We start from the raw sequence: 22,152 nt of genomic DNA, 5'->3' as shown, positions 1-22,152 counted from the left end.
AAGTTAGATTTTCGACAGAATTCTGACAGAGGTTGGCTATGTCTGATCAATTTTTTTCTCCACTTGAAGCATGACTTGATCCCCCATCCGGCAGCTGTCCCGCCGAACTCCCTTTAAGCCTCCTGTTGTAACGAAGACTCACGATCGTCACTGGCAGCACAGCCAGCAGCAGACAGCACACACCAGCGATAGTCGCAATCACCACCGTACGGCCTGTGGAAAAAAACAAGAACTTCCCGGTAAATACCTACTCTCCAAGCAGAGGTTTCGGTCGGGGTCTAGCAGTGGCCGCGATTTTTAGGGTCTGTCTCGAGATCCCTTTATGTAAAGGATATTCTCCAAGCAGAGGCTTCGATCGAGAGGGGTAGTTTTGTCCGGGATTTTAACGTTCCTCTCCTCTCGAGGAACGTTAAAATCCCGGACAAAACTACCCCTCTCGATCGAAGCCTCTGCTTGGAGAATAGTAAATACCCACAGAATTCGAAAATGAAAATGCCCACAGGAAGTAGAATACCCGCAGAAAATGAAATCGGAATAAATTTGTACCTTTGGGCCACCGTAGGTTTGGATATGAAATAAATTCGTATGAACTGTGTGCTTACGAAACCATTTTAGCTGTCCAAATTAGTTTTTATTTTTTTAAAAAGGCGGTTTAAGGCATTCTTGATATCTATAGACACCGGACTTATATCAATAAAATAACTTGATAACACCGAACTTGTTACAACTTTGTGCCAAAATGAACAAAATGTTGAAAAGTTGAACAACTCACTGTGTAGTACAGTGTCCTCTTTTCCGTGTTCTTCGTCCAGTACAGACAGTAAAATGTAATCTCTCGCAGCGCCGTATACCAGAGGCACCCTAACCTCACACTCATATCTCCCCTCGTCGTCTGTAGTGATGTTGAACATCTCCAGCGACGCTTGTCCCACCAGGGCCGTCCGCCCGGCCCATCCCCCGTACCCCTTACTGAACCTCGCCGCCTGGTGCTCGTACACGATTCGTCTGGTCAGGACAGGACCTCTGTCCTTCCACCAGCTGACCAGAGGCTGGACATCGTCCGAAGGGACGGAGTAGTTGCACGGGAGAACAACTGAGCCACCGAGGGACACGTCGACCTTGTTTTTTCCCACTCTGACTTGGAGAGTGGTGTCCGCTTCGTCTGTGAGGAAAACAAAATAACGATGGAAACGACTTCACACTAGTACTAGAGAAATATAAGTGTGAACTTGAGAATGATTTAGCTTGGGGAATGTTGTATATAAACGTATCAAGATTCAAGAATATACTTCTTTGCAAAAAGAAGCTGTTGATGCAGGATCTACCGGAACCAACAGTCTTTCAGTGGAGCAAATAAAGCGGTGACAAAACAAACTAATATGTAATGTTGAAATATAAAACCGGAACAAAAATGTAGGCAAGACGCCATTTTGCCACGAAGCCGTAGCCACATATTCTCCAAGCAATTCTAGGAGTGGCTGGGTTGTTAAACGCTTCGGAGGGAGGGAGCGTTAAAAATCCGGGCCACTCCTAGCCACCCCCCCCCCCTCGAAACCTATATAGCTACCTCTGTCTGGAGTAACCATACGGTGCAAATGATAGCACACATTTGGAGAATATGATTGCAGAGACATCTAGGATAGAACTGAATTCAAGTCAACTAACGTAAAGCCCCTGTCACACTTGTGCGTATATACAAGCCCGCATGAGTTGCGTATTAACATGTTTTGGTTTAGCTTAAGTTTGGAGCCGAAGAAGTTATTTCTTTGGTTCGATAACTAGACTGCTCAACGGCGGGCCAACGTAGAAAACAAATTTTCTCCCCGCAAAATTTACTTAAACAAAAAAATGTTACTGCGGAACTCACGCGCACTTGAATATACGCACAAGTGTGACAGGGCCCTTACATACTGTGAAAGCTGCAACTGTCGCGACCGTGGGTGTTAAACCACTGGTTCCGCTTTGAACCTGTAGATTTCAGTAGTTATAAGGCACTCGAAGTGTACAATTACATTTGATATATCTCATTGTCTTCTGTAACTATCACCTTGAAAAAGATATTCATATTCCACTAATCTCTTATATTTGTTCTGTATCGTTTTACACTGAGAGCAGCGCGGGTACTTGACGACTGGAACTAGTGAAAAGCGCGAACATAACCATGCCCGGCAACTAGTATCAGTCTTGCTCTTGCGCTCTTGCTGAGAATGTTGAACATGGGTAGTTCACAGCTGAATGTATTGTCAGATGTCTTCAGACGTCAACAGGCTCAGCCTTTCAAAACATCGCCATGTGTTGAGAAATGGCAAACATGCAAATGTATATATCACACAGAAAGAACCCACCTCCGCCTGTGTCCGCATGTGCCGCTGTGTATGGCCCTGTCGCAACGGTTGTCAAAATGGCGACTATTAACGTTGAAAGAAAACATGAAACCGCCATCATGGTACGTTACGTGGCCGACTTTCAATGATATGCTGATCTTTCGCGGAATCCAACGGTTGTGTACGACAGGACAAGGAGCAAGACGTCCTACTTGACGCGTAAGAAAACGGCGTCTCAGTCGTCTGGTTTCGCAAGTGCTGGTAAAATCGAAACAATACGGGAGTGACCATTTGTGAAATGTTGTGGTGTCATCACTACCTGTCATTTTAGTTTCATCATCTCCAAAAAAAATCTTGACGGTGGTTTTAGTCTCAAATTGAGATTGACGGTGAATACCAAATATAAAAACATTGTGAATTATGTTCCTCCAACAACCCAATCATTACGTATCCTGAATAGTTTGCGGGGATTTTGAAGAAGGAACTACAGTGTAATTGTATGTAAACGTCCTCTTCACTATTTAGGTAGCCTTATTTGCATTCCGCTCCCACTGAAAGAACTTCTGCCTATGCCCCAACATTCTGAAACGTGTCTGAAATAGCCCTAACCCCTGAACACTGTTTTGATGATATCATTGTATGACGTCACCGTAACCGACTCTATATACATACACGCATGGTGACCAGTATCCCTCCGCCAAAAGTGAAAGCCAATACCCCGCAGTCTACACGTTTATCATCTGCAGAAGCTACAACAAAGATTATTCAAACTCTATGACGCGGATTCAGGAGAATGCATTGGGTCTACTTTATCAATACAATATTGTGGTTTTGATTGCTGTATACGTTCTACAGGACTCCTTTTATTCACGGAAGAAAAGTCTGTAGTACTCTGCCTTGTTTCTTACCAGGTATGAAACCGGCCGCGCACTTTCACTTTCGCGCTAGTTTCGTACCAAGGATGAGTTTCGCCTAACATAGAAGTGATGCCAACGAAACCATTTCTCGTCACGCCAAGTTTTGGGATGAGCAAACTTGACTACGCAGTGTGATCATGTATGCACCAAATGAAACACGTTAACGTGGTGTTTGAAATCAGCACTGGGAGGAGCCAAGATTCGGGACTCGCGAGGGATTTGTATATACTAACAGATGTGTGCAGATGCACGGCAGTCATTGAACGTCTAGCGTCGGAAAATTCAGGTATGTTTTTACTATGTACTGTGCCATGTCAATGCGGTATACAGTAAGTGCTACGAAACAATAATTGGGAATCAGAGCATTTCGATGGGTAGCTGATATGGAAAAGTGGCATTCATGCGTCGCAATTGCACAAATCGTTTGAAAAGGCTCCTACTATGTCGCAGTTATCGTGAGCGTTTTCATGAATAAGAAAAATTAAGATTGGTCAAATTCATACTACAATTTTGTCAAAGTTCAAGCATTTGAAGATAAGTTATTTTGAATTCGAAGAATTAGAATCTGTCGCTTAAATAGGCATAGTAACTATATGATAGATGAAACGTAGTCCCTACCAGACTGACTACGCCGGCTATAGGAAGAATAATTGAGGAGAGTTTGGCCACCATAGATTTTCATTTGCGTAGTCAAGGGGAAATGTTAACCTTCCCGTGGACTGACTCTCCTGGTCAATTCATGCCCTTTTTTGCCGAATTCTATTATCTGCACCCCCTTGCAAAGGCCTGGTGAAGGCTACATGAAACGTTCAAGTTGTTTGTGTGCGTTCTACGTAAACTGGGAGAGCCTATTCTAGATTAAGACCAAGGGGTGTCAGCTATAATTTGAGGTAAATTGGCCTCATGCTTCCTTCACCATGAACTAAAATAACAATCTTTCCCAAAGAGAGAATACATTCAAAGCCAATTGTTGATTTTCTGTTTAATTTCTTACAACAAACAAAATTATGATAAAACCCCCTATTCTATGGCCTTCTATCGCTTTGTCCCGGTCGAGTCATCTAGAGGTCAAATGTGGCCAATCAGCTGACAGCATGACTCAGCGAGGGGAATTTCAACAACACACAGAACTTACTTCCGGGTTCTGACGAACGGATGACTGGGAAACATTTTAGCTTCGGAAACAGCTTAACCAATGTGTTTTACTTGTAGGGCCTTGCCCCAAGGGGTAATTGCAACATGAAACGATGCATAGAAAAATTATACAACTAGTGCAAGTTAACAATGGTGACAAGTGGAACAAGTGACTATTCTAAGAACTGCTACGGAGTACAATCTACGCTTTTATACATAATGGAAACGTATACGTACACATTGCCATTCTCCCATGACAAATGTATAGCATTTCCTCCGCCTGGACTTCGTACAATGCTTGCCGGTGCTATATGGTATATCTCCTCAGTAGTTGCATGGAAATGTAACGTTTCAGCTCTCCTGCCGGGTAACAGTATTTGAAGCCGAAATACTTTTGATACCAAAATAGTCAACAATCGTTTGATCTTTCATCAAATCTACATCGTATTACTTAGCAGAGCCGACATGTTATCAGGTGCCACGGTACTTTACCTAACCTGTTCTTACCATATGTATCGGGTTTATTGCTTTGTAGTATAGTACAGTATATGTCTTGAATTAGCTTAGTATGTACATGAAAACTTTAAGTAATGGTGTCAAATAGGTACGACTGGTGGCCTGAAAGAAAAAGCAACAGCAATCGTTAAACGTCGTAAATGGGGAACATCTACGACAGAGAAAATTATGCACGAGAATATAGATTAACATAAAGGATATCACTGAGACCTTATAGGTCCATATCGCATACTGATATGACACCAGTAGCCACCCGCGTACTGGGTAGGACAATTTCAGAACATAGGGAGAGAAAGAGTGGTATTCATAGAATGTTTATGTATATTGATTCACGGTAAGAGTTGTATGTGTGTATGATTCATTTTCAACTAATGCAACTATTGTGTTTTATCATGTACTTTTGCAGCAAGGCTGGCCCCTCGTATTAGCAATAGCTAGTCGGGCAGCCTTGGCCTGTACTTGGCCTGTGTACATTGTACACAGCCGAACAAATAAATAAATAAGGGGAAAAGGTGTACTGAATGTTTTCATCAAATTCTGCTATGGTGTATACTCACTTCTCGTCCTTTTTTCGGCATTGCCAGATGACGATCTTTGCAGTCAGACCGCCAATGAGCACCAAACCGAGACACGTTCCAAAACCTGCTCCGAATCCCTTCCTCCATTCAGTCACTGTGTCTAAGATTGAATACACACATTAATTAACACATAAACGGCATTTTCTCTAGTACACACGCGGTGTAGATATACAGTCGGAACTGTCCACTGTCGTTTTCACGAGGAGAGAGTTTTAACACTTCAATGGACATTGTTGAATTTCTAAGTGTGTGCTATTAAGAAAGACATAATTGAAGCTTTAATTAGTGTTACTGAGTAAATGAATGGAAATTTGTCAATAATCATTTTTTGAGATATCTATTGGTTTTTAAGTTGAGTTAATAAGATGACAGTTAAACTCTAATGTGGACATATTTCTCGGTTACATATGATACATAGCATCATAATACCTGTCTTTGCCTGCACCGTGTCTGTGTCCCCTCCTTCCGGTTCATGGGGGTACGCTAAGGAAACAAAAATACGCTGTGTTTGTATTGATATTCTCTTTTCTGGCGTTTCAATCACTCAACAAGGAAAGCTTTGCCTGGGGCGGTAGCTATAGATATAACTTAATAAGTAGAATCTAGGAGTAGAAATGTGCCCGACATGAAACAGGCATACCTTTCACAATCAACTTGGCGTTGACGTTGTTGATGTGGTATTCGGTTTTCAGTTCCCCCTCGTAGTAGCCTGCATCACCCATACTGACGTTGTTCAGCTGAAACATGAGCTTCCCGTGTTGGGTGTGTCCTCCCTGCGATATCGGAGACCAGGTCTCAGATATCTTGGCGCGCTGGATGAAGTCTTCGGCGCCGTGGCATTTCGAGATGTTTCGGAAGATGACACAGTGGTCCTTTTTGTGAGGGGACCAGACTGTCCTTTCGTACATGCGACCTGGGGTAAGGTTCGCCGGTATGGTCACGTTGAAGATAAAGGATACGGTCTCACCCTGGCAGACTTCTACCTCTGGTTCTGTCGTAATCAACTGTAGGTGGTTGTCTCGGAGGGTGGAAAGTTTGTCCGAATCATTCGCAGCAACTAGTAAAAACATAGACAAAAAATGAGCCCAACAGAAAGGAGCTAGTGATTTGCCCCGACAGAAAATAATCTGTTTCCACTAAGCAGTGTTATTTTCAGGCATTTGGAGGAAGGGCGGTAGGGTATACTAGAAAAAAAAGTAAATCTAAGTTATCAATTATGCTTACCTGCACAATATTTTTGTATGAAATTACCATGTGTAGACTGATAGGTTTCTTGGGCCTCTGCGTACCTCGGATGCCCCCCCCCCCCCCACACACACACATACCACCGTGATTTGGTAATGTTACAGGAACAAATGCGTTCCTGTGATCGCTAGATGTTTGAAGAGCGACCACGTGATCTCCTACAAACAACATGAAAATTTCTGCTGCGTCACGTTTATGAAATCCCGCGCTGCTAAAACATTTCACAACATTCCCGGCCATACGTTTTGAGAAAACTTAGCATTTCTTCGTACATTTTGTTGTCAATCATAGAGTCAATTCCATGTCACCGAGAGAGGTTTTCAGATGATATTGCTAATAAGTTTGAACAATTTTAGAGAAAACTATTTCAGTCAAAATAATTCCAGATCGTTCAAACAATTAGAAATGAAAGTCTGAACATGTTTGAACTCATCTATATATTTTGGAAATATTATGAAAGTATTTGCACAAATATCTCTTTATTTAGAACAGTTTTCAAACATCTGTGTGATTGTTCTACTGTTGGAACATGTTCCAACATTTTGCATCATTCTCAAAATGGTAGATTTGGGTTATTGCCCCCATAAAAGCAGGTGCTAATCACGCTCTATTGTCTGCCTCTGTATATTTTTAGATTTCACGTCTGGACACTGGCAACTCTTTTGTCTTTAAGTGTCTATGCATGGCACGCAGGCCTAATTCCCTATACTTTGAAGGGATGTGTGAATTGCCCTGTTCCCAGCCCACTGACCCAGTTATATCATATTTGTAGAATGTTGGAACATGTTCAAACAAATGATCAATCTATGTTGCAACAGTTTAGCAACTAATACAAATAATGTGTTCAATGTTGGAAATTTGTTTAACCTGTTGGAACACAGCATTAAATATTTAGAACATCAAATAAATGTTGGAAATTGTTCTTAACAGTTACTTATCTCACATAGATTGTTACAAAGGTTTTGTAAATGTCAACAAACACCCTCTCGGTAATGTGGAATTGACTCTACCAACCTAGAAAATAAAACATGCCTCGACTATCCCAAAAACCTACATGGCAGAAGAAGGCACGACACGCCTCCACTGAGAATGCTTTGCGAAGGAAAAAACCTTCAATCTCCATCACATTTAAGTCCGTACTAAATAGTGTCTCACCTGCAATCGAATAACAAACTACTAGACCAACCAGAATCTGGCGAATCCAGCCATGAGAAGCGACAGAAAATGTCATTTTGGGACGAAAGGCGATCTGAAGTTGCTGGTCGCAGCTTATCGTTTGTGTAGCGGCATTTGCAAGGTAAAACGGACCAGTGAGTCATTTCCTGTCACACCTGTTCCGCTCCACTCTAGTTAGCTCCAGTTAGTGTCAGAAACCGGCGTGTTTCCTTTTGTATTAATTTGTGAAGAATCTCAATCTCTTGGAGACAAGGGGGATGGGTACATGAATTTCTGTCGCGGGGATGGAACACGATCGAAGATATATGTTTTTCCTATGCAATGCCAGTGTATTGGTCCCTCTCATATCGACCCTTTTGTGTGGATGTTATTGCACCTTAATTCCTTCTAAAAGTCCCTTCGAGTGCAGCACTTTGGGCCAAATCTCTGGGTAACCTTTCCATGTAGACAACATGTGTTACAGATTGGCCTGTCTAAGAAGACCTCTTGACCGCCTTGGGCCATTTTCTCACATTTCCTACAACAGAATGTCAAACTCATATGTAGGAACAAACAGGCACTCGATAACATTCAAACTCAAAGGTCACTAGATGCTAAGGCAACACATACCAAATGTTAACGTCCTAGAAATACAAGTACATACATGTATGTATATCATCATTTGATCGTCAACCCCGCCAAATTAGTGGAGCATTTATATACGCATGCGCCTGTGTTAAATGACTGCAATGGAATGCCCCATTGCAAAAGAAACCCCCCTTTTGCATCACCTCTATGCATTCTCAGTCAGAAAATGTCAACATGTAACTTGATACGTGGGACTATTTTTCATACTTACTTTAATGTCTTGAACCGATACATAAAAAAGTGACGCATACACACACGCTCACACACACATTCACATACTCCCTCCGATCGTGACGCACATGCACACAGGCAACACACATTAACATACACATACATACACACACACACACACACACACACACACACACACACACACACACACACACACACACACTCAAACACACACAAACACAGACGCAGACACAGACGCAGACACAGACACAGACACACATGTCAAACACATCAGAAAATCCGACAGGGCACACTCTTCAAGGTATGTGTGCAAACATATGTCCTGACAGACTGGTATTCTTTAGCCCATGATACCAGGTATGGGACAGTACATGCATTTCTAGTCATTTGGAACATTGGACCTACCTGGTGCCAGATAGTACAATGATGCCAGGACATATAGACTCTCACAGAACCACCATGAAAAGCCAGAAACCGTCATATTGTGTTGAAATCTAGAATAAACGGGCGTCTCGATTTACTGACTCGCTAGACACTACGCGAAATGACATGACGTCATGTAAGTTCCCCCATGAGGTCAATCCCCCCTTACCAGGTCATTCCCCTTACTCCTCACGGTCATAAGAATGCAGCGTCACTCTCGTATACATCTGAGTGCTGGTCTACTACAAAGTCGCTTTAATGCATTCCTTTGCCATTCTGTCAAATTGTGCTTAGCTCATTACAGCAGACGGCATGATAATCGTCTTGATCTTTTACACCTAACGTTTAATATCTGGGAGCAAAGACACACACACATGATGACGTCACATGCAACGTTAGGTATCCACCTTTAAAATGCACATGCGTCGCTTTGTGAAGAAAATAAGGTCTTATTTTTGTCATCAGAATTTTAAGTCTATGTTGTCGGATCATATGTACGCATGCTTCTCTCATAGACAGCTTGTCTCATCATCGGTTTTCCCCAATGTAATAGAGACACGGGGTCAACAGGGTCTCGGGACTTTCCCAGCCCTCTTATCACGTGATACACACTGAGTCTACCGATTCACAGATGCACCAACATTTCAGTGTTTTGATGGTTCCATCCACTGTATGCTAGAAATGAAAGAACAGTGTAGTAATGGTCTTACAGTTTCCAGATTTGTACAACAGAAGGGAACCCGTATTCTGTATGTTCTTGATCACCCTGGGTGGGACTTTCCATCAACTTGAGCGAAGAAATTTCCCCTGACAAACATTGCAGCGCTCCCTATCGATCACTAGTCGATCGCGCGCCGATGGGAGTTCTGATAATTAATTACACAGCTACTGTAGCATGTGAAATATTCATGGAGCATGTACAAATGTACTTCTTATTGTGGGTTGCATATATCGTCGCAAAATCAACTTTGACTGAGATTAGAATGCTTCAGACAAAGCTAAAAATTCAGATTTCTATACCATTGCCAGTACTGAGATATAGATCTGACCCACTTTTTGGAAGAACAAGCAATAAGGAAAGATTTTGAACTTAACAAGTTTGCATTAGGAATGCAATCCTTAATTCTACACGTCATAAAAAGTTCAGCCCCGGATATATTCCACTTTGACATTTCAGTGTCTCGAACAGCTTTCCATATATGAGCTACATTTAGGGACAGCAGGACAAAATCAGAAGTTAAACGTATCTACTCCACAAGAGGCTACACATGTACTATACATGATTTACTCGATAAATTATATACTTGTACAACGTTACGTACATTTTACTGCGTTGTCAAAGGTACGTACTTCTAAAGTAGATTGCTTTTTCTGAGGTCAAATATTTACATTTTATAGGCTATTTTGCGGACGAGTGCGAGCGTCACACTGACGACTCCTATGGCGACAACCAGGCCGGATCCGAAACCTACACCGTAGCCAGCTCCAAACCCGTCTCAAATACATGTATGTGTAAAGGGAATTCCCAACGTCATAGTTTCTCGATTATTCATTTGGAAATCACACTTGCGTCACCCGTGTATATCTCAAACTAGTCAAAGGGACTTCTCCCATGGTTGGGTCACGTGACCAAAAGGCGATGCCTGATTGGTCGTTTGCCGATGTCCATGCCGATCGGAAGTAAACCGTCCGGTTTCGGTCGATGAATCATAAGTTACTATTTACAGACTTTCGGTCCAGGAGAAAATTTACCTGACTAAGACGCAGCACTATTTCAGCTTCGCAGTTCTCAACTGAAAGGTGCGTATACTTGTGTTCTAGCAATCCTAAGTTGTGTTTCGTATGTTGTAAGCTAGTCAACCGAGGGGCTGTTATACATGTACCGGCTAAACAACACAGACACATGGATTCGTTTAGACTCGAAACCAACGTTAGTCTACCGTTTTGATGTACTTATCTTTTATTTGACGTGCGTACGCGTGTATGTTGTGCTCTATGTGTCATGATATGAAAGCCAATGTACCTAAACTTTAGATATTGTATGATTGTGGGGTTTGTATGATCTATGGACGGTCCAGATTAGTATGGGGGTATTTCTTAAAAAATTCTGAATGGTCCACTTTTTTTTTAAGGATATATTTGAATTATTTTGCACAGGGGAGTCCTATTTCATTCAAAAAAGCACAAATCAAACACTAGTATCCTCATTTGTTGAATTTCCAACTTTTGATAATATGTATTTTCTTTTTCACACAGACTGTAACAAGTCTGTGGCTAGTCCTCAGGACGCTGGCGGGGGTCTCTCTTTACATGGCGGACTTCGTCACAGATCTCGTTCTAGCGGTGGAATATGCCATCCACGACCACTACTACTGGTTCGGCCTGACGCTGGGGTTCGCCTTCGTGCCCCAGCTGATTATAAACGCCGTCTTAGCGTACCTGGATGGCTGCAAGTGGTACTACCTGCTTCCGGTAGGGGTCCCGGCGAAATACTTCCAGGTATGTAAAGTTGCCATTGCATTTTCGCTACGCCGCAGGGGCGAGGCCTGTGGGTAGTACATTGTACTAGGTTTGGGGAAAAAAAATATAAATATTAGGCAGGAATACGTATACAAGATTCCGTGCGTACACCTTTGGCAATATTTTATATTAGACATCTGTATATAATGAATTGTTTTATTGCTGTTCATAACTTTACCTTTTTTGCTTCTTTTTGAATATACTTATAGGTTTAAAAGAGGGCCCCTAGTAGCTTCCTTACAAACTGCAGTTGACTGTTGATGATAGGATTTTCTAAAATTCGTGACGGTATTCTATCAAAATGGAATAAAATGTTACTTGCATATTACCCAGGTCCTGTACGCCTTCTTCAGTGGCAAACACAAACCCGACGACATTTTGGAGGCCCGCGAGACCGAAGACCAGGAAGATCAGAAGCCCGTGGCTCGCGCCGTGAACCACCTGCTACCGATGGCCAGACTCGTCGGCACCCTGCTCGAGTCCCTGCCGGAAATCTGCCTACAGATCTACGTTCTACTCCGGATGGGCGGGCTGAGTAGCCTCGAGATACAAACTTTGAAGGCCGTCACCATGGCGGTGTCCTTCGTAGCCTCGCTCTACTCCATCATTGAGTGGGAGACGCACTTTCCTAAGGTTAAAGCCTGGGTTTGGGGCCCATTTGTCTTTGTGTGGAAAGTCATTGACCTACCGGCACGGATCTTGGCTCTCTGCCTTTTTGCCTTTATCTATAGATACTGGGTGTTTGTAGTTGTGGGGCTACACTGGCTAGTCATGGCGACTGTAGAGAATATGTTTTGCCGATATTTTCGTGAAGGTGATGCATGGATTGAGCCAGGAGCCGACGTGATCTCCGACAGTACAAGTAACAACTGTGTGAAGTTTATGTTTAACACGTTCGTTGTAGCGCCAGTGGATGTGTTTACCTGGGTCACGTTTGGGTCCAGGACGCTGTACCCAGTACAGCCCATTGTTAACAGTGCACTGATGTTAGCAACTAACATAGTGATGGTATCAGTGTGGCATTTGGTAAAGGAGACTGAGTCGTGGTACGATGACGCTGCCCTGGGGGCAGTACTTGGGGGGTCAGGGGCATCTGTCTTGTTTCAGGTCCTGTATTGGCTGTGTTACACACGTTTTTCCTGTAGTCCCATAGCTGATGGAAATGTGTAATGAATATAACGTTCACTGTTTAAAGTGCGCCTGTGCAGCGAGACGCATCGTGGGTAAATGTCAAGGACATGTAACAGTTAGATGAAGAATTAGCAGGGGCTTTGAGCTTTGACATCCATCTACGGTGCATGTCACTGTGAGGTATCTTATAAAATCATTTTCTTTTGTGTGCATATCAACCTATTTAAGATGAGACATTTCTGAAATAACATTTTATTCCTGAAAAAAAGCTGAATTCCCACTTTTCACATGTCCTGTTGACATGATACAGTGTTATATTCGTATAGTAAGTATTTAAGTGTGTTTAGTGATTGTACATAGTTGATTATATTATTCAGCGATTGATAATCCAATTGTATCTTGTCATTTTTTTTATGTTAGAAATAACAGAAGTATCAAGAAGCTATATGGGCTGTATTTCAATTTACCAGTACAATTAATGAAAATACATATTTTTACAACATGTTGAGCAATTTATTTAGAATCTACAATATATTGCTTTGGTGTTAGAATTCGCAATTCAGTCTGTAGCAGTGACTTTATATGTATATATCGGTCAATACTTGTATATATATGAGTGTTTGGTTATATGTGGTTATGATCATGTGTATGTAATCATTTTTTGTACTATGCAAAATATCTGATCATTAAAAACGTGTTAGCATTTGCATTCCTGACTAGTGGATTTTGTCATGAAGCAGAGCCCATTTTTACACGAGAAACGCGAAACATGTACTGTACGTTACTGTTTTCGGTATACCTTACTCTGTGCTTAGTCATTTGTTCAACCTCCCTGATTCCTCAGATTTCATCCTGAGGGCAATTTTTTAGGGGGCAAACTTTTTATTATTCGCACGCTCGCATCAGTTTAATTTTGGAGTTCCAAAACATGGAGGAGGTATCATGGTGAATGGTTGCCATGGAAATTCCTATTGCACAAGGAAACCCGTTACGTCATCTTTATGCAAAGTTCCAGTGCGTATCAATATCAATATAAGACACTGGCGAATGGACATGGAGTGAATGTCTCGATCTATTAGCTTGCTGTTTAACTATCTCTTGACAAAGGTTGTAAAATGACGTCACACAATTTCCCCCTTGTCAAGGTGATTCCCCTTTTACTCGGGTCATTCCCCCTAGTAGGCTACTCGTCCAGAGGTCATACGGTACGAATGCAGCGTCACTCTCGTCTGGGTGCTGACCTATTATAGAGTTGCTTTACTATGAATTCCTTTGCATTCTGTCAGATCATGCGTGATTCAGGCAGTGCTCTTGGAGGAACTTTTACAAGTTTAGCTGGGAGAAAAGACACAGATGGTTTCGCCACATGCAACGTTATCAGGTATCCGCGTAGCACAATTAACACACATATTTTTGTGATAAACTTTATTTCTGAGGTAATCTTGTTGCTTGATTCAACATTTTTGTCATCATAATGTAAAATGTTGTTTGATTATGTGTACACATGCTACTCCCAAGGACATTATATAATGTCATTGCTACTCCCAAATAGTTTGCCTGTGACGTAATCGGGTTCCCATGAGATAGAAATACAGGGTCAGCAGGGTCTCGGGGACAATCCGGCCAATCAGCTGACAGCATGACTCGCGAGGGGAATTTCAACCACACACAAAACTTACTTCCGGGGTTCTTACGAATGTATGACTAGAAAACATTTCAAATAGCTTCGGAATTCATTTTGATACATAATGATAATAATGATAAAGGTACACAATTCCCAGTCTTTCGTGTATTCATTATTCACTTACACGGTATAGTAACTAACAAATCTAACGCTTTTCTCCCATCTGGATTTTATACTACGTTCTGTGGAATGTACATATGTTGTACCTCACCTAGTATGAATTACAGCTCCGTAGTCATTGAATTAAATAAAAAGGTGGGGTTTTGGCTCTATTGCTGGGTAACGTTCTTTGAAGCCGAAAATATTATATACAATACACAATAATACCGAAAGAGATTCAACCATGAGTGAATCAAATCTTCCAAAATTCTCATGTGTATAATTTCGCCGTGTATGGTCTATCCAAAAGGTATAACTGCTATTACTGAGGAGGGAGGCGGTAACCATGTCATGAACTCGTGACTGTGACGTATTTTATACGTCTTTCTACTTGTGCGGTTTTTGCTTTTTTTATTTCCTCCCTCAACAAAAACCGCACAAGTAGAAAGACGTATAAAACACCGCGAACATACGTCGAAAATACCCCGGACCTTACCTCTGCTTGGAGAGTAGTAATACGTGGATTGGCCACACGCGTTGAAAACCAGTCACAGTCACGAGTTCATGACATGGTTACCCCCTCCCTCCTCAGTAATAGCAGTTATACCTTTTGGATAGACCATACACGGCGAAATTTTACACATGAGAATTTATTTGACGACATCAAAGATATATGGTTATTCTTTTATATAGGGAACACACAGTGTACGAAGTTCAACAGGCTATCAAGTGCATTGTACTCCCCCGCATTGACAGCCGATAGCCCGCGGCTGTATGGATACGTCATACGCTTTTAGCCAGCGAAACGCAATTCAAACCAACCCACAATCATACCTGAGGTTCTGTAGAAGTATCCTAGGATGCAGAAAATTCTCAAACAAAGAGCAATCTCCATACTTGAAGTCAGTAAATTCGGATAGAACGCCGTGCACTGCCGAGTATATCATTGCACAGTGTTGTGTGATATTATGAGTCATGCCATTTCCTCTGCACGTACGCCGCCAGGTTATGGAACATTCTCGATCAGTTTGGATACACGAGGCGCGCTCTCAATTGTTTACAAACAGCGCAGAAAATTCCCCTCGATCACTCCTAAAAAGCGCACTCTATCGATTTTTAGTAGCATGACAGCTGATTTTCTAACAGTCACAGCGTACAGATACGTGGCGTATATATAGATTTTATCATTTATGTAGGTGTAAAAACTGCAAACCAATACTGAATCCCCCACAGCATGCCCTTTTGATCAAGAGACGCAATATCAACTGTCATTATGATTATGTCATTTCTAGCTATCGAACTATTAAAGATACTTTGTATGCCATTTAGCCAAATGGTAGATTTTTAGTTTCCATGACGTGAGCCATTTGATATGGGTCACGTGGCTGGCAGCATGAATGACGAATATTGTATCCCAGGATACACTCTACCTGGAAATCCCCGAAATGGCATTACCAATAGCAGAATGGACTATAGTTAGTGACGATGGAAACACCCCCATGTAAAAAGAGGAAGTAGACTACAAAGCGGGCACACTCTTTTAAGCTTAGTCTGCGTCAAAAACAAGCCGACGTTAAACAGTTTGTTACCATTCGAGACGCCTTGTTACAGTTTACCGCTCTAACTGTTAGTGATTCGGATGCGGAACGTAAATTGCAGTTGCCAAAGGAAAGGAGCGGGTTAGATCCAGTCGAAAATACGTCGGGTCAAAGTCCATAGCAGGCAAGATTGTAAGTCAATGCTTCAAATTCTACGGGCTATAAATGATGAGCTTGATAATCTGCTGTATTAGTTTGTTAATTGCTGTTGATAGATCTGTTAATCTACTGAGATGGTGGTTTGATGATGACGGTATTTGTTTTATTTTCACTACTGACTCAGAGCTCTTTGAAAGTAAAAGTGAAAGCAATGTCGTTTGGAAAATATTCGTCCTAACTATTGACAAAGTGTTTGTGTAACATTGTTGTCACCAAGGAAGTTTAAACCTCCTTGTTGTCACTGAACATAATTGAATATTACGCGCATTTTCAAAAAAATACCGCAAGGATTGCCACCGGTTGGAGCTTTCGTATTTTCACATGTAAATACTGTTACGACTGCCGAGTCACTTGCTTCCATGAGTAACCTACATGGGTTGCCCAGGCTAGGTTTGGCTTAGTTCCAGATTCTTTACATGCATAACAGGATGTAAAAGAAAGAAAGAGGTGCTATACAGTAAGGTTCCATTTCGATGGATGGCAGATTGGACCGTCTCTCCGTAGCTAACTCCCTTGGCACACTATTCACTCTATCAAGCCAATTTCTACTATTATTCCAGCCATCCCGCGGAGCCTGGTAGAGGCTACCATATTACATCGATCGAAGTTTCACTTCCTCTTTCGCGCTGTTTGCATAGTGTGTATCCCGCTTGGCTGCATGGAGCCGGCTTGTTCTTTGGACAAAGGAAGATAGATCTGGAGTCATTCTGGACATGACAGTTTCTCTCTGTGGGTTAGCTACAACTTATAAAAGACACGACTCAATCTGTAATATAGGTAGGGCATATTTTATCCACAAAAAAAAATCAAATTTTCTTCTCAATTACTGTTGTCAGACTAAATGGTTTGTATCTATATCAAATAGCTGTCTATTCAAAGCCATATCATGTTTCCAACATTTCCGACGAAACCATAAGCGTTAGCAATAGGTCGTAATGAGGTTGTATGATTCACCAAAGAAAAACATTTCATTCTTCTACTCTAGTGGCTGTCTGAAGATTGGTCCGTCTACAGTCTCCCCCAAAATGCAGTCCAGACTTCATGACGGCTTCACTGTACAAAATCTAAAGTTCAGGACTAGAAGAGTCCCCAAGACTTCCTCCATCCCGCTCATCTTACCTAACGACCTGAAGTACAACTCCTCTAATGGGAGGGTGGAGAAGGTTGGCGGCGCACGACGGAGCACCCTGGGCGTGGTACCGGAGGCTCTGGAGCTGTTGGAGGGGATACAGGGCCCCGTCAGCGCGCTGTCCATATGCGGGCCGTGCCGCACGGGGAAAAGCTACGTTCTGTCTAGGTAAGTCAGTGTCTATTTAATTTGGTTTGAAAATGAAGTCTTCTTGTGTGTCGAGTGGGTCCCTAAACGTCTGCTCGGAGTTGAGTTCGTTTAAAAAAAAATCCAATTTAGCACATATCGTGCAATATATGCACAAGTACTTAAACATGGGTGTATTCTAGATAAAAAGGCATTCTATGGCATCTATGCAAAAAGAACGATGCCCACGCCCCTACCTCGATCACACATGTACACAGGTACTCTTTTTGAAGGGAGTGCAATGCTATCATGATCCGCTAGTGGGCCATCAACATGCACGGAAATCTAGAGTCAGCCGTATTCACAAATATACAACATTCTTTTCTATGTGAATGCTACATGCAACACAAATTATGCTCGATAGTAAAGGATTTTTGTTGTATGTGAACCTGTAGGCTACTGGGCTCGGCGGACGCCTTTGAGCTTGGCCACCGCTGGGACCCGCAGACGTTCGGCATCTGGATGGGCACCAAGGTCCTGAAGGGCGCGGACTTCACTATCCTGCTGCTGGACACCGAGGGGATAGGTGGGGAATACGTTCATGTTACTGTGTACCAATTTCAATAGTCTCGTTCACTTGCGGCCCTCTCGCGTGATGATTCGTCAAGCTAGGCGAGATTCCAATCAGAGCCAGGAACCGGAAATGCCAATACCAATGTCATTCCCATCTTACATTGCAAGTTTGCTGCTGTCTTATTCAAAAGTAAAATATTTCTAGAGCTTTATGAAAACATGTTGACTCTCACATTACAAATGACGCATCATAGCGATATTCTTCGTCTTTTTTTGTAACGGTATACATGTACGTTTCGACTTTGTTATAGACGCGTCAGGGGGAAGTGCAGACCAGGACGCCGGTATTCTGGTGTTAACCATCCTGCTGTCCTCTCTTCTCATCTACAACTCACTCAACGTGCCGTACAAGGGGGACCTAGAGAAGATGCAGTGAGCAAACTTTTCTGACATAAACATTTGGAATGATTAGAACAAACACACACCTGTTGCTTGACCAATCATATTAGGCCCTTATGATTAGTATCAAATGAGGATCCCTGATTGGTGAACGCCGTCTGCCTATATGCTAATCACTTTTAAAACTCGCTCTCTGGTGATACAGATGGAAGCTGCAACATATAACTCTACTTCAAGTTTTAGCATTAATAATTCTAGACTTTTCCAAGCATATCTATAGCTAGAACTTGTTACCTTTTTGTCTACTGCTCAGTTTTACTGTATTCTACACCAGGTGTTTCATCAAGCTGGCTAAAGGCGTGACTGTGAGGAAAGGACAGAAGACGCAGATGTCGGAACTCCGAGAGTTCTTCCCGGACTTCCTGTGGCTCCTGCGGGACGTGTCGCTCATGAGCACCGACGAGAACGGGCGGGAGATCGACCCAACACAGTACCTCAAGACTCGGGTAAGAGTTGGAAAGTACCATCAAGAGAGGGAGAGACAGACAAGCCAAAAGCAATGCTTTACTCCCTTGGGTTGAAGTAATAAAAGGCATTATCAAAAAACCCATGTAATTTTGCGTATGCCTACATTTACATTTACATATATGTTACAATGCCTTATTTTCAATCAGGGCCAAATCCACATGGAGACCTTATTGTATGCGTATTATAAGATATTAAGAAGTAGATAGATCTATAAAATGTACATTAAATTGGATTTTTCTTTTCTTGAAATCTGTTTCAACTGAATCTGCTGTAAAATACAACAATTGTTTCGTACATTAATCGATTCGACTCACTTTAAAAGCCTGTATAATGCCTTAGGTCATGTGTTGCTATGGAGGTATATTTTCCCTAGCAACGGTTGCCATGGAAACAAGACACTTTCAAAGGTCAGAAAATAAGCAGTCTTCTGCCGATTTTGACTTTCTTCAAGTGTGATGTCATTTGGTGAAGTATTACTGAAGTTACATGTATGCTGTTATATTGGGTACAAATTTGCAGAAATCGAATACACTATAAGTATAGTGCATACAAAGCATCGTGGGTAAATTTGATCGAATCAAATTCTAGTTTCATTGAAAATTAATTACAACAACTTCTGTTGTGCAAAATAACAATTGCTTCATAAATCAATTGATTTAACACACTTTAAAAGGCTGTATAATACTATAGACCTTTCCGTTGCTATGGAAGTATCTTTTCCATAGCAACGGTTGCCATAGAAACATGTCAGGCACTTCAAGGTTCTAAAAAGGAACACTCTCCGGTTGCTTGTGACTTTCTCCAAATTTGATGTCATTCGGACAGGTATCCAACAAATTATGCTGTTTTCTTTTCAATTCATGGCTTAATTGCCTCATTTGAATAAATTTGCATAAAGAGCCCTGGAACCATGATGTCCCACCTGGACCATAGAACAACTTACCTTACAATGATCAAGGGACATCAAGCTATCATTCTATGATAGTGGACTAAATATATAAAGGGTGTCCTACGTTTGTCAATTTCTAGGCCTCTTTTGAGAATCTCCTCCTGGACTACCTGCAGTGTGATGTATTGCAGGGAACTAAATTGTAAAGACATTTAACACACATATATGTCACAATTTGGCAAATTCGGATTTTGAAGAAAAAAAAGACAGTTTTCAGCATATCCCAAAGTTATATACATGTACCTTGCATGTCTCCAATCTTCAGGTTCTCTCACGTGGTGAGGACTTTGAAGAGACACCTGGCGACATGGTAGGGCGCGCCATCCTCACATCGTTTCCATCCGTTGAGTGCTTCACTCTGGAGCGTCCATCCGACAATAAAGACATTATGAACAACATTGCAGACCACACCGACAAGCTGAACCCCGAGTTTAACAAGGGCGTGGAGACCCTCATTGGCCTCCTGCTGCAGAAGTCACGTCCCAAGAGGGGATACTACAAGGGGTCGACTGTCAATGGTGAGGGGTCCGACTAAATAACGAAATACAGTCAACGGAAATAGCGGAATACAGCAACATCCGCGCACTCGCTATATTTGTTGTGTTTCGCTATTTCCGTTGCATTCGCTGTATATTCTTACCTTCCAGCTAGCACTTTCAAACGTTATATGTTCTCACCTTATCTCAATAACCACCCTGTCCCTCTCTTTGCATTTCCACCTAATGTTTAACTTCAAATACTGACAAAAAACGGGTACAGGTTTGTTGACGTAAGACACACCACGGATTACTCTTTATGCATAACATCAGACATGTCCGTTTGGAACGTTTAGGCCTTATCAACGATTTAATATATAGCTTAGTCTCGTGCAAATCATTTCTTTATATGCGCTTTAGTTTTGTATAAATATCTTAGTTTTCAGTATGTTATGTACGCCTTTATGTGTATTTTAGTCGTATTTTAGTCGTAAACATGCTTTGTGAAAGTTTATATTTAATTTTTGTATATTGTTCAGTTGCCACTAAACCTTTGTAATAGCCTTCGGCTAGTTGAGTAGCCCCCTGGCTGGCTGTGTCTCGACATGGGTTATAAATCATCAAATATCACATGGTTCGAAAAATGAAGCATCAAGAAACGTCCCACGGTATCTACATATAAATGTATATGTCACAGTAGAGATGGCAATTCAGGACAATCGGCGATTGTCCTAGGACAGATCGCGATCGCCGTTTGTCCTAGGACAGACTGCGATCGCGATCTGTCCTAGGACAATCGCCGATTGTCCTGATCCTACTAGTAGAGATTGCGATCGCAATCTGTCCTAGGACAAACGGCGATCGTGATCTGTCCTAGGACAATCTCCGATTCTACTAGTAGAGATTGCGATCGCAATCTGTCCTAGGACAAACGGCGATCCAAACTTAATGATGCTAAGATATACTAATAAAGGAAACAGCAATATCTTGTATAATCCATGATTTTATTTAGTATTTACAAATTCTGAGATTGATATTTTGACACCTGTTTTATCACTTTACAATTGTTATTGTTCTCCTATGGTTGTGAATTCAATAGGTGTGAAACTGTGAGTTATATCTTGACACCTCAAAATTTGCATACTGAAACATTGTTGGATCACCTTCTTCAAACTGATATCTTTCACACATTATCAAAATTTTGTCACTCAACTTTATCAGAAATTACTTTATCAGAAAACATACTCATTCATCCATTATAAAATATGAAGTAATTCACCTAAAATAGTTGATAATTATGAAATGTAGGTAGTATGCTAAACCTGATTGAAATGTTGTGCAATGATTCATTCTATTTTCTAAAGCATTTCCATCTAGTCAGAATTTGTCAAGGCAAGTAGAATCGCCGTTTGTCCTAGGACAGATTGCGATCGCAATCTCTACTAGTAGAATCAGCGATTGTCCTAGGACAGATCGCGATCGCAAACTTGTCCAAGTAGAATCGCCGTTTGTCCTAGGACAGATTGCGATCGCAATCTCTACTAGTAGAATCAGCGATTGTCCTAGGACAGATCGCGATCGCAGTCTGTCCTAGGACAAACAGCGATCACGATCTGTCCTAGGACAATTGCCGATTGTCCTGAATCACC

General features: G+C 41.8%; 4 protein-coding genes across 9 annotated transcripts in view; 2 read left to right on the top strand and 2 right to left on the bottom strand.

Moving 5' to 3' along the window:
- Positions 1–30: 30 nt before the first annotated feature.
- LOC136432109 (uncharacterized) lies at positions 31–2,680 on the bottom strand. The gene is made up of 3 exons (XM_066423121.1): positions 2,346–2,680; positions 773–1,162; positions 31–213 (listed from the first exon to the last, which is right to left on the bottom strand). The coding sequence occupies exons 1-3, from the start codon at positions 2,443–2,445 to the stop codon at positions 47–49; spliced, it is 657 nt and encodes a 218-aa protein (XP_066279218.1). The 5' UTR covers positions 2,446–2,680; the 3' UTR covers positions 31–46.
- Positions 2,681–3,337: 657 nt separating this feature from the next.
- LOC136432698 (guanylate-binding protein 1-like) overlaps positions 3,338–22,152 on the top strand; it is a 46,621-nt gene continuing 27,806 nt past the window's right edge. For 4 of the 5 annotated variants that reach the window (XM_066424165.1, XM_066424167.1, XM_066424163.1 and 1 more), the window contains exons 1-6: positions 16,080–16,296; positions 17,309–17,620; positions 18,034–18,164; positions 18,463–18,583; positions 18,885–19,056; positions 20,293–20,545. In XM_066424165.1, coding sequence (XP_066280262.1) covers positions 17,349–17,620; positions 18,034–18,164; positions 18,463–18,583; positions 18,885–19,056; positions 20,293–20,545 — 949 coding nt within the window. In that variant the 5' untranslated portion in view covers positions 16,080–16,296; positions 17,309–17,348. Of the gene's footprint in view, positions 3,528–16,079; positions 16,297–17,308; positions 17,621–18,033; positions 18,165–18,462; positions 18,584–18,884; positions 19,057–20,292; positions 20,546–22,152 lie in introns of those variants that run through there. The other variant, XM_066424164.1, reaches the window with a different exon arrangement.
- On the bottom strand, positions 4,204–9,267 carry LOC136432697 (uncharacterized). 2 transcript variants are annotated; one of them, XM_066424161.1, is made up of 5 exons: positions 9,115–9,267; positions 6,110–6,526; positions 5,899–5,952; positions 5,449–5,569; positions 4,204–4,993 (listed from the first exon to the last, which is right to left on the bottom strand). In XM_066424161.1, exons 1-5 carry the CDS (start codon positions 9,188–9,190, stop codon positions 4,972–4,974), a joined length of 690 nt encoding a protein of 229 aa, XP_066280258.1. In that variant the 5' UTR covers positions 9,191–9,267; the 3' UTR covers positions 4,204–4,971. The 2 variants fall into 2 exon arrangements, with proteins under 2 accessions (XP_066280258.1, XP_066280259.1); XM_066424162.1 differs by lacking the exon at positions 9,115–9,267 and adding an exon at positions 7,870–8,122.
- Positions 11,410–13,492, top strand: LOC136432696 (XK-related protein 6-like). Its single transcript, XM_066424160.1, has 2 exons — positions 11,410–11,631; positions 11,986–13,492. The coding sequence occupies exons 1-2, from the start codon at positions 11,443–11,445 to the stop codon at positions 12,820–12,822; spliced, it is 1,026 nt and encodes a 341-aa protein (XP_066280257.1). The 5' UTR covers positions 11,410–11,442; the 3' UTR covers positions 12,823–13,492.

This window comes from Branchiostoma lanceolatum, chromosome 4, assembly GCF_035083965.1.
Source record: "Branchiostoma lanceolatum isolate klBraLanc5 chromosome 4, klBraLanc5.hap2, whole genome shotgun sequence".
Lineage (NCBI taxonomy): Eukaryota > Metazoa > Chordata > Leptocardii > Amphioxiformes > Branchiostomatidae > Branchiostoma > Branchiostoma lanceolatum.
The sequence above is the reverse complement of the archived record's forward strand: the minus strand, read 5'-3'. Positions and strand labels throughout refer to the sequence as shown.

Bases quoted from the DNA above. Each gene is read 5' to 3' on its own strand.
- LOC136432697 (XM_066424161.1), bottom strand. From the start codon at position 9,190: ATGACGGTTTCTGGCTTTTCATGGTGGTTCTGTGAGAGTCTATATGTC. The intron at 5,953-6,109 runs GTATGCCTGTTT...TTGTTTCCTTAG, and splicing joins CGCCAAGTTGATTGTGAAAG to CGTACCCCCATGAACCGGAA. The intron at 4,994-5,448 runs GTGAGTATACAC...TTTTTCTTTCAG, and splicing joins TGCCGAAAAAAGGACGAGAA to GCCACCAGTCGTACCTATTT.
- LOC136432109 (XM_066423121.1), bottom strand. From the start codon at position 2,445: ATGATGGCGGTTTCATGTTTTCTTTCAACGTTAATAGTCGCCATTTTG. The intron at 1,163-2,345 runs GTGGGTTCTTTC...TTTTCCTCACAG, and splicing joins ACATGCGGACACAGGCGGAG to ACGAAGCGGACACCACTCTC. The intron at 214-772 runs GTGAGTTGTTCA...TTTTTTCCACAG, and splicing joins AGAGGACACTGTACTACACA to GCCGTACGGTGGTGATTGCG.
- LOC136432696 (XM_066424160.1), top strand. From the start codon at position 11,443: ATGGCGGACTTCGTCACAGATCTCGTTCTAGCGGTGGAATATGCCATC. The intron at 11,632-11,985 runs GTATGTAAAGTT...CATATTACCCAG, and splicing joins TCCCGGCGAAATACTTCCAG to GTCCTGTACGCCTTCTTCAG.